General features: G+C 51.3%; 1 protein-coding gene across 1 annotated transcript; it reads left to right on the top strand.

Moving 5' to 3' along the window:
- The first annotated feature begins 567 nt into the window (after positions 1 to 567).
- On the top strand, positions 568 to 4,849 carry PRSS37 (serine protease 37). The gene is made up of 5 exons (XM_075557758.1): positions 568 to 601; positions 1,703 to 1,844; positions 2,910 to 3,163; positions 3,474 to 3,610; positions 4,709 to 4,849. The coding sequence occupies exons 1-5, from the start codon at positions 568 to 570 to the stop codon at positions 4,847 to 4,849; spliced, it is 708 nt and encodes a 235-aa protein (XP_075413873.1).
- Positions 4,850 to 11,632: the final 6,783 nt, after the last annotated feature.

Raw genomic sequence — 11,632 nt, 5'->3', positions numbered from 1 at the left:
TAGACGGGCATCCTGACAGCCATTCTTCTCGGCCCTACAGCTGCCCAGGCCAGCAGGGGCCCAGGAAGTGGTGATGACAAGATGATGCCATAGTCAACCAGGACAGGGGACCGCTGTAACAAAGACAGGAGGGGCTGAGGGGCGGGGCGATGGGGAGGGTCAGAGAAGACCTCAGGGACAGTGTCCCCTTGATCTGGACCGTCTCTCCTTAGCTGAGGTGAGGCTCCTGTCCCCTCACTCCTGACACAGCTCAGCCTCAAGCCCCTTTCCTATGGGCTGTGGATCCATCTACCTTTAGGCCAATGGAATTTGGGAACAGCAGGTGGAGCTGGCCTTCCCACTCCAGCTGCCCACCAGAACAGGACAGGATAGAGGCACATCCCCCAGCCTCCCACAGACAGAAAGGCTTCCATGCATCCATCTGTCCTGGAGGCCTCCCCCTGCCCCCTCCACCCAAGGTGCCCCACACCATGCCTGCGGCTGACTGCACGGGACTCCTGAAAGGCCTGGGCTGGGGTCCCGCTCACTTGAACCTCTCTGTGTCTCGCAGGGCCAGACCTGATGGTCATGGAGCTTATCTTCTTGGTGGGCCTCCTGGCTGGTATGTACCCAAGGCTTCCCACTAGGAACTCTCAGGGAGAGGGGGTAGGGGTGGGGGGAGAAAGGCTGAGCCTGGAGTCCCTTTTGATGATATGGGGACAGGAGTGGACCAATGGGGGAGAGTCCAGCAACTGTCAGGAGCAACCCACTGCCTAACCACTACACCACCGGGCTCCTCAGAACAACCCAAGGGGGCTGCCCAACAAACACCTGGACGATGGGCTGTGGTCCTAAAGTGACCAGACAGGTGCTGGGGAATTTGGGGGGAGGGGTTTTAAAGAGGGGGCAGTAAGCCAAATCATGATCTTCCTTGTTCTATGTCATCTTCTGAATCCAGCTCCCAGACAATGTAGTGTTGTAACCATTATTGGATGATCTTCAGCAAAATTTTACTGGCATGTAATAGGAATGATGGTATTCTATAATTTGCACATTCTGTTGAGTCACCTTTCTTTGGAATGGGTCCAAATATGGATCTCTTCTAGATAGTTGGCCAAGTCGCTGTCTTCCAATGGCAGAGGCAGAGTTATTCCTAAATTACAGAGTCCTGGAAGTGCAGGGGTCTGTTAGGTCTTGGGCTGCTAACCGAAAGGTCAACAGTTCAAATCCACCAGCTGTTCTGTGGGGCGTGGGGGTGGGGGGAATGAATGAAGTTACTTGCTCCTGTAAAGATTTAGGTCTCAGAGAACCTACGTAGGGTCACAATGAGTCAGAATCAACTTGATGGCAAGGGGTCGTTTGTTTGTTTGCTTTTGAGGGGATGCAAGCAAAGTAATTGTTTTTAAATTCCTAAATTGCTTTTCAAGAAGGACCAATAGGTTCAATACCATTCCTACAGTCAGCAAATGAGTCTGTCTGGAGCACTTGCTTGGCTTGAACAGTCTCTGGTTCCCAACAATGAGCATTCTAAGCATCAGAGAAAGCCGCATGCTGCCTTAATTTGCATGTTTAGCCTTAATTTGCATGTTTCGCGAAACAAACCTCAGAGGGGTTTGTGTCGGAGTGTGCAGTCAGCTGGTTACTTCTTCCTCTGCCGCTAGGAATCTGCCTCGCTTGTCCTCAGAGGTTTCTCTCGGGGTGGACATGTGGGCTCTGTTCTCAGGGTCATTCTTCACTGCTGACTCGGCGGCGCAGAAGGATGACCCCTCCCCCTACTTGGTGTATCTCAAGTCTCACTTCAACCCCTGCGTGGGAGTTCTCATCAAGAGCAACTGGGTGCTGGCCCCAGCCCACTGCTACTTACCGTGAGTGGGGCCCCTGACCCACGGGCAGCTGCTTCGGTGGTCGTCAGATGGGCCATTTCTCCCAGGGGACACGCGGCAGTTGGGGAAACTCACAGTTCTGTTGTCACACGTGCTGGGAGGAGGGGACAGGGGAGCGATGAAACCGTCCGCTGAGATGAGACGCAGCTGCGTCCTCACTGACGGCCGGGATGCTCCTCAATACATTGTCGTCGGCAAGCTTGCTCCTCCTGGCCCTGTGAGGACCTTACACCAGGTAGGGCTCCACAGGGAGCTGAGGGACGTGTGCACAAGGGCATGGTGAGGTGCCAAGGGGACAACCAAGAGCAGAGCTGTCCCCCAAGTCGGGGCTGGGAGGATGGAGTTTCCAGCCTGGACCAGAGGGGCAGGAGGGCCTCATGCTCAGGGGACCCCATCTGTGCCCCAGCCCCACCCCCACGAGAGCAAAGACTGTGACATACCTCCCTCTCCCCCCCAAAGCTCCCTTCTGCTGTTTCCCCTTGCCCAACTCAGGTGCTCTCAGGTGGTCTGGGAGGACTCAAAGAGGAGCTACCCACCAGCCATTGGGAGGGGGGTGGTGGAGGGGGTGGAGTGGAAGTGAGACTGTCTGCCCCTATAAAGATTTGAAGTCTCAGTAAGTCTGGACAGGGTCGCTATGGACTGGAAATTGACTCCACTTCCCAGGGTTTGGTTTTTAGTGGGGCCTCAGAGGATGAGCGAGCCCATGAAAAGGGTCCCCCTGTGACTCCTGGGGAGGTGTTTAACAGGTGGAGTCAAGTGTGAGTGGCTCTGTGAGGGAATGGAGTCCCAACCCTGGGCACTTGTCCTGTCCCGGGGACAACCGGGAGATCTGCTGCCTTCTCTCACCTGCCCGGAGCTCCAGCTAAGGGTCCCACCTCGCTGGACGGATGCCGTCAGTAATGGGGACAAAAGCAGTGTCCACCCCTAGACTCACTGTGGCTATTGGAGAGAGAGAGGGCCAAGCAAGGGCATGGCAGGACACCTCAGCTACAGTACGGATCATGGCAGCGGTCACACACACACGCACATCACCTCTTCTCCTTCCAGAAACCTGAAGGTGATCATGGGCAACTTCCGGATCCGCGTGAGGGACGGGACGGAGCAGTCGGTCAACCCTGTGCAGATCGTGCGCTACTGGAATTATAATCAGAGCAACCCCCAGGACGACCTCATGCTGATCCGGCTGGCCAAGCCGGCGGTGTTCAATCAGAAGGTACAGCCCCTGGCCCTGGCCACCAGCAACGTGAAGCCCGGCACCATGTGTCTGCTCTCAGGGCTGGACTGGAGCCAGGACAACAATGGTGAGTGGCTGCCACACGCAGGCTCTCGGCCTGCCACCACCCCCTTGGGTCCTAAGTGGCAGGTGCCACCCTGCATGGAGCTGCCCCCCACATGCAGTTCCTGAGAGCGGAACCAGCCCCTCAACCACAGCCACTTCCCGTGGCCCTCTTCCTTGTCTTCGCACACAGAGAAGACCCACAAGGCCCAGGTGGCGATGGGAAGGGGGTGGTGGCAAGGCCGAGCAATGGTGGGCATGGGGTGGCCGAGCAGTGTGGGGCAGGGCTCCGGGACTGCCTGAGCAAGCTGGATTCCTGGCCCTGGCCCCCGCAGGCAGGCACCCGGACCTGCGACAGAACCTGGAGGCCCCGGTGATGACGGACACGGAGTGCCAGAACACGGAGCAAGGGCGCAGCCATCGGAACTCGCTGTGCGTCAAGTTCGTGAAAGTCTTCGCCCGCGTTTTCGGGGTAACCCTTGCTCTGTACTTTGTACTCAGGCCAGGGGGAGACCAGACTGGAGCACACAGGAAGCCCTGACCCTCCGCCACCTGAGGTCCCCTGGTGACAGCTCACTCGCTGCTGGTGGGGCAGGCACCCCCTAGTCTGTTCCCACGCAGGGTGACCCGTGGGCCGGGACCCTCCGCCTCCTCGCTGTGGTCTGCGATGTTGGTCAGTCACACTTTGTATGGCCTGTCGCAGACCGTGCCAGCTGGGAGCAGAGGGGTGTGGTTTCTGGGGTCGCTAGCTCTGACGCATGTTCCTAGTGGTTACGTGCTGGGCCTAAACACATAGTTGGCAGTTCAAATCCACCAGCCGCTCTGAGGAGAAAGAGGAAGCTCTCTAGTCCTGTAAAGAGCTACAGTCTCCATGGATGTACAGAATGGTGTAAGAACTGTAAGAGCCCCAATAAAATGAATTTTTTTAAGAAAAGAACATGACAGTGGATTAAAACCTAACCAGATTGTAACTCAAAAATTAATTAATAATTTTTTTAAAAGAGGTACAGTCTCAGAAACCCACAGGGCAGTTCTACCCTGTCCCCTCAAGTCCGGTGGCAGAGAATCTGAGTCTGAGTTAGCTCTGACCTGAAGGAGCAGCCAGCCAGACCTCTCTCTGAGCATCTGCCTGCCCTTTGTGGCTTCTGTCACAAAATAGGGCCAGTTTGCACCGGTTTGGCAAGAGGGAACAGAGAGGCCCACTTCTCTTAGGAAGTGGTCTCAGTGACACTTGATGCTCCGTGAATATATTCTTCCGTCCCCTGCCCCACAGCCCTGCCTCAGTCCTCATTCTCTCTCCTGTCCCCGGCTGCTGCATGTCCCATCCTGTGGTAGGAGGGGGACAGAGTGCTGATGATGGGAGTGGCTGGTGGGTCATGTTGACCCCATCAGAAGGGTGGGTGTGGCAGTGCACGTAGGCTAAGTTCCACTGTCCCAGGTGAGCTCTAGAGATACTTCTCTGACTTCCTTGAGGTCACCTCAAGGCCAGGCTCCATGCTCCCCTACACTCACAGCCCTCATCATGGGGGGACCCTGACCACAGCTCTGACCCCGCCCCTGTTCTCTGTAGGAGGTGGCCGTGGCCACCCTCATCTGCAAAAACAAGCTGCAGGGCATCGAGGTCGGAACTTTCATGGGGGGTGACGTGGGCATCTACACCAACATCTACAAGTACGTGTCCTGGATTGAGGCCGTCACCAAAGACAAGTGAGACTGGCACTCCCTCTGCGCCCTGGCCCAGCCACTGCCCACACCGCTGTTCCCATCCCCATGCCCAAAATAAACCCCCTGTACCTCAACAGCCTGTGTCCCAATCTGTGTCTCTGCCCAGCACAACTGAGGGGGTGTGGAGTGCTGGCTGCATTCTGCTGGATCACAGTCACACTCAGAGGAGGGGTATGTGTGTGACAGGGCCAGTGGCAGTGAGGTTGACAGAGCCGAATGATAACCCACAATGGAGCCAGCCAGTACCAGAACCCACTGCCAGCTGGCGTCAGGGTGGCATCTGTCCCCACCATTCAAAGCCACCTCATCTAAGGGACACCATGTGCTCAACAAAAGCTGGTGCTCCACTGAACTAGATGGACCAAGTGGTCCCCGCAGGAGAACTGCAGAAAAACCACTGTGGGTCCACTTGAGTAGCAGCTAAAGGCTTAGATCCCTGGGGTGGAACAGTGAGCAATCTTCGGAAGAGAATGTTGATAGTCCGGCTTCATCAGGTGTATGCACCTGACCTTGTCTAAGGCAGTAAAAGAATTCCCAGTTAGATAAATCTGTGTTCAGTGACCAATTAGGCTGAATGAAGAAGTACAAGAGAAGGTCAAATAGCACAGTGGTTAGAAGTTGGTCTTTTAACCACAAGATCAGCAGTTTGAAACCAGGGAGCGCTGGTCGACCCTACGCACCCTAACGCGCATGCGCACGTCCCCGCGTGTTGCCCAAACGGGACTCTCCGGTTGACCCCTCTAACGGCAGCGGAAAGGAGAACGGCAAGATCCCTTCTCAGCGGCTGCTGGTCTACCCACCTCTCGCGGCTGGGGGTGGCCTAGGATTCCTGGGTGAGGCTGGCGGGGGTGGAGTGCACAGGGGCAGCTCTACTCTGTTCTATAAGGTCGCAAGGAGTCAGAATCAACTCGATGGCAGTGAGTTTGGTCAGAAGAAGTTCTAAGAGGGTTTCTTTGAAGAAAATTAAAGAAAGCCAGTACAGATGAAGAGTTACCTCCAACCAACTCACCGCCATCAAGTTGATGTCGACTCATAGTGACCCTATAGGACAAGGTAGAACCGCCCCTGTGGGTTTCGGAGACTGTAACTCTTTGCAGGAGTAGAAAGTCTCTCTCTCCCTGGAAACTGGCTGGTGGTTTTGAACTGCTAACATTGTGGATTGCAGCCCGACGCATAACCCCTATGCCAGCAGAGCTCCTAAAGAGGAAACTAGGGAGTGAGGAAAATCTCTGAGTCCAGAAAACAGACACCAAGCCTCTCTCACTTCCCCAGCGCCAGGTACCTGGAGCTTCAAAAAGTTCACGGGAGAATTCCATTCTCTTTTAGTTCCACTTTGACACCAGCTTTTTTTTGGGGGGGGGGGCAGGGGAGGGCGGGGGGAATGAGGGTGTTGTTTTGGTTTTTCTCTTTTTTGTTTTTAATCATTTTATTGGGGGCTCTTACAACTCTTGTTACAAACCATACATCAATTGTATCTGACATATTTATACATATATTCCATCGTTCTTTTCTAGACATCTACTTTCCACTAAGCCCTTGGGATCAGCTCCTCTTTTTTCCCTCCCTCCTCCCCCACACAGACTGCTGTCTCCCCTCCTCTCTGGTTCCTGTTGTTCTTCCCCTGGCTGGGAGAGGGGGGTGGTTATGTGCCATTCATTGAGATCGGATAGGTGCTCCCCTTCCTCCCCACCTCTCCCCTCTTTCCCCCTACCCTTTTGGTATCTCAATTCTGATTCCTGTTTTATCTCTTGTCTATATCTATATACATGCTCCCCTCTAGTCTAGATTAGGAGAGGACACTGAGGTCGTGATAGCAGGGGGTGAGGGGGCCTCCAGGAAACAGGTATATTGCTTGACCCCCCTCCCTGCGACCCCTCTGTGGGGGGATATTCCATTGTCCATAGATGGGCTTTGAGTCTCCACTCCAAACCCCCTCCATTCTCACCAATGCATTTTTGTTTGTTGGTTTACTGTTTGTTGTGAATCTTCTGATGCCCGTTGCCCAGTCAGAATGACACCTCACATTGCACTGGCTGGTGTGCTTCTTGCATGTGGGCTTGTTTCTTCACTGTTGGATGGCCACTTATTTAACTTCAAGCCTTTAAGACCCCGTACACGATATATTTTAATAGCCGGGCACCATCCTCTGTCTTCACCATATCTGCTTATGCACCCATTTTGTCTTCAGAGATTGGGTGGGGCCGGGTGGGGGAGAGATCGGGTGAGCATCACAAAATGCCAGTTTGTTAGAACAAAGTGTTCTTGTATTCAGGGAAAGTATGAGCCGAGACCCAAGGCCCATCTGCAGCCTCAGTGTATTGCCTTATAAATATATACATAGACCAATACCACTGTTGTTATGGATTAATGTATTTGCATAAGTGCATACCGCTGTTAATCTCCCTATCCTGCCTTTGCTTCCTATAGCTTGCCTGTTTCTAGGAGGCCTCCTCCTGCCCTGCCATCACTACCCCCCTTCTTCCACCTTTTAATTCTTCCTCTGCACTAACTTGGTGTTGCTCTAATGCTCACAGGACCTCTGCCCTCACCTAGATGTTGACTGTGATTCCCTAGTTGTTCCCCTGTCCATGATGACATCAGCTCACCACACCCTTCTCCCCACCTCCTTCTTCTTCCCCCTCTACCTTCAGGGGCATTGACCCCGTTGCCTTCTCCCCAGGCTTCCCTTCCATGGTCCAGCCCATATAATTAGGCAAACCATTCATGTCCTACTCCCAACAATTAGAAAACATAGGATTGAAGAAAGAAAAGGAAAGAGATAAAGATGAGAGAAAAGAAAAGGGAAAAAAAACCCTACATAGGTCCAGGTCCGTTTGCTGGTCCCGAATTTCCAAGACTGTAACTCTTTACAGGAGTAGAAAGCCCCAGTGTTCTCTCTCAGAGTCGCTGGTGGGTTTGAACTGCTGACCTTGTGGTTAGCAGTCCAATGCGTAACCACTATGACATCGGGGCTCATCCTATATATGTACAGAGGCCTCTAAAAGAAATGCCAAGAATGGCAATCTGAAAGGATGCATTATAGTAGCACTAGCTGACAAAATACATAGTCCAATAGGGTTTCATAGGCTGTACTCTTTCCAGAACATATCACAAGATCTTCATCCACAGAGCACCTGAGTGAATGTCAACATCATCTTTCAGTTAACAGGTCATTTGACTACTGCACATCTACGGTCCCTTGTGGAACTCTCTAGCAAAGGTTGAAGAAAAATCCATACCGATCATGGATTCATGGATCTCACAGAACAGGTTTCCGTTCATCCTTTTTAACACCTCCCTGTCTTGGTACCAATCCTTCAGGCCTCCCAATCCTCTTCTGGGAGTTTCTTGTCCTCAGGAAGTCTCTCAAGAGGAAACTTCCCAAGTGGTCTTAGAGACTAATGCGCATGAAATTGTTTCCATGCATGTGAAATCTGAACTCATTACTTCCAGGATTCTGTTAGGCCAGTACTGCTTGATTGGGGTTTTTTTATTCATCTGTGTGTGAAAAACATCCTTTTTTTTTTTTTAATGAGACAAATAATGAAGACTGGATGCTCCAGGGATCTGAAAGGCCAGGCCTTCTCAAGAGCAAGTGGCCCGGCCATGACCAACTGGTAAACACCCTGTGAAGGTGATTCACTGCCAACAGAGGGTAAAGCTCCTCACCACATCCCACCTGAGAGAAAAGGCAGGGCAGCTTCTGCAGTAGCTGGGAGTCCTGGTGCTGTTGTGCTTATTCATTGGGCTGCGATATATATGGTGGGTTATTCAGAACCAGCAGCAGCCCTGCAGGAGGAAGACAGGGCTTTCTGCTCCCGTAAACAGTGACAGTCTCAGAACCCCATGGGGGTCACTAGGAGTTGGTGGCAGTAGATTTGTGTTTGTTTGTTTGTTGTTGGAAAGTTTTCCAATATTTTCAGGAGTTTTCCAATATTTTCAGGACTAGACATTAGACAGGAGGTGTGTGATACAGATGTCCCCTTTTTTACAAATCCTACTGTAAAAGCTTACCACTAAAGCTCACCGGTCAGTCTGTCCCACTGCAGGGGCTTGTATGTTGCTGTCATGTGTGTCACTGGTATTTCACATACCAGGAGATCACTCACGGTGGACAGGTGTCAGTAGAGCTTCTAGAACAATACAAACTAGGAAGGAGGACCTGCTTGGTGAGGTTTTGTCTGACTCATTTTGGACATGTTGTCAGGAGAGGGACAACATGCTGGGTAAGGTGGGGAAGACCCTCTACAAGTGGCTGCCACAATGGACTCAGGGTATAGGGACAACTGTGGGTACGGGGCAGGACTGGGCAGCATGCAGTTGGAAGGGGTGCCAGCCCCCCACCACTAATCATGGGGGCTCCGTAAGCACAATTGTACAGTTATTATATATGAAGATTATAGTAAAGTCATAGAGAGCATGAATGATAGAAGAGAGTCAAGTAATGGAGTCGGACACATTTCATAGTAGCATGCTCGCCTCCTGGATGGCCATGATCTTACTGGCCAGGTCCACGCACAGTGTGGACCGAGGCGAGGTGGTGTGGAGACCAAGCAGGAGTCTCGAGGACCGGGCAAGAGACTGGCTGACCGCGTTTATTGCTAACCAAGGGTTATATCTACTTGGGGGGGGGGGCATGATTGCAGGTACCCACACATCACAGGAAGGGGGCAGTATAATAGGCATACACATTATAGGAAGGGGATGTACAATGGACAAAGGTGTAACGGGAAGGGGATGAGCTAGGAGTGTGCACATAGGAATGAGGGGACTAGAGGTATACATGTGACAAGAAGGGAAGACCCTAGATTCATGATGGCGGCCTAACCTTGGCCACCCTTGGGTGGGCTTGACCTCTCTGGGGTCTCCTACAAGGAAACAGTCAACTGCTATCCTTATCAGAAGGGAGGGAGGGTCCTACTTGTGGGGTAAACAGTGGTGACTACTTGCTCTAGATGGCTGATAGCTCTTAGGGAGAATAACCCCTGATCTACTCCTGATGACCTCCCAGTGTATAGTCATTCACAGCAGCTAAGTTTGGCATATATTTGAGGGAGACAACTTGGGAGAAATCCTTCTGTTTCCCACAGGCAGTGCTTCTGCTGTTGTGTGTAGGGTCGAAATGAGTCAGAACCGACTGGGTGGCTCCTCACAACAGTGGAACTGATGTGGTGTCCCATCGTGGTTTTGATTTGATTACTAATGATGTTGACCATCTTTTCATGTGCATATTGGCCAGTTTGCGTTTCTCCTGTTCTATCCGAGTCCTCTGCCTGGTTTTTCATTGTTCACCTTCTTGATGAAATCCTTGGATGCCCACAAGTTTAACTGCCATGCAGACCAATTCGTTTGTTTTGTTGCAGGTCATATTGGTGTATCTAAGACACCATTGTCTAACTAAACCCACAAAGATTTGTACCACTAGGTTCTCTTCCAGAGTTTTCTAGTTTGGGGGATTACTCGTACATGTGTGATCCATTTTCAGCCAACTTTGCATGTGATATGAGGTGGGAGTCCAACTGCATTCTTTCATAGGTAAATAACCAGTTGCGCTAACACCATTTAGTAAAATGATGATTTTTTTTTTTTACTGTTGAATTGCCTTGGCCTCTGGACTCGCGACTCTATCCTACTGATCTATACGTCTGTTCTTATGTTAATGCTGCAGGGTCCTACTTACCATAGTCTTATAATAAGTTTTGAAATTGCAAAGTATGAGCTCTCCAAATTTATTCTTCTCCCAAATTACTTTGGCTATTGTTTGATTGGGGAATGGAATGCGAGCTCACCTTGGGCACACGGAAGAATTACGACCAGTTGAGATGCAAAAATGGCAAAAGGAGTTTATTTTTCTAGCTCGAGCTAGGGCTTCCTCCCCCCACTGCCCAGCGCAGCGGGGACCCAGCGTCCAAAGGGAATCAGCCAGCCCAGAGTTCTTTGATCTCCAGGCTTTTATAGGGTTAGGGGGCAAGGGGCAGCCCAGGGTTATTTTTCTTTAAATTTATTGGAGAATATTTCTGGTGTCAGTCTTGTCCAGCAGTGACTAGCCAGTAGGGTCGCATGTGTCCTCCCGATCGGTCTGCAGATGGTGGGTGGTCGCCTGTTGGACACTGTGTCCCATTGGTCAGCGTGGGTCAGGCTACATCAGGCGGTGGTTTACGTTTGTTCCCGGAACCTGAAACTGAACCTTAGGCCCTTTCCGAGAAACCGAAACTTAGGCCCACCTCAGACTTTGGTTTTCCACAGCCTGTTCTAGCCCTGACCCAGCTGAACTGTACCTGTGCCTCACACTCTCCTGGGAACCTTGCATTTCCATTACATATTCGAGCACCAATTTATCAATTTCTGCACACCAAAAAGGAGAGAGAAAAAGCCAGTGGGATTTAGATAGGGATTGCATTGAATCTGTAGATCAGCTTGAAGTACTGACATCAATTTGAGTACTGCCATCTTATTATTAAACAACCCAGTCCGGGAACATGAGCTGGCTTTCCATATACTTAGATACTCTTTTACTTCTTTGAGAAAGCTTTTGTAGTTTTGGGCTTGTAAGTCTTGTACTCTTTTTGCTAAATGCATGCCTAAATGTTGTATTCTTTCTGATGCTGTTGGGAATGGAAGTGGTTTCTTATTTTTTATTTCTTCAGTGCTAATGTCCGTCGATCTTTGTACATTGATCTTGTGTTCTGCAACCTTGCTGAATGCATATATTAGCTCTAATTGTTTTGTTGTGAATTCCTTCTTGGTGTTGTGTTGTTAGGGGCCACCA

Source organism: Tenrec ecaudatus, chromosome 9, assembly GCF_050624435.1.
Source record: "Tenrec ecaudatus isolate mTenEca1 chromosome 9, mTenEca1.hap1, whole genome shotgun sequence".
Lineage (NCBI taxonomy): Eukaryota > Metazoa > Chordata > Mammalia > Afrosoricida > Tenrecidae > Tenrec > Tenrec ecaudatus.
The sequence above is the reverse complement of the archived record's forward strand: the minus strand, read 5'-3'. Positions and strand labels throughout refer to the sequence as shown.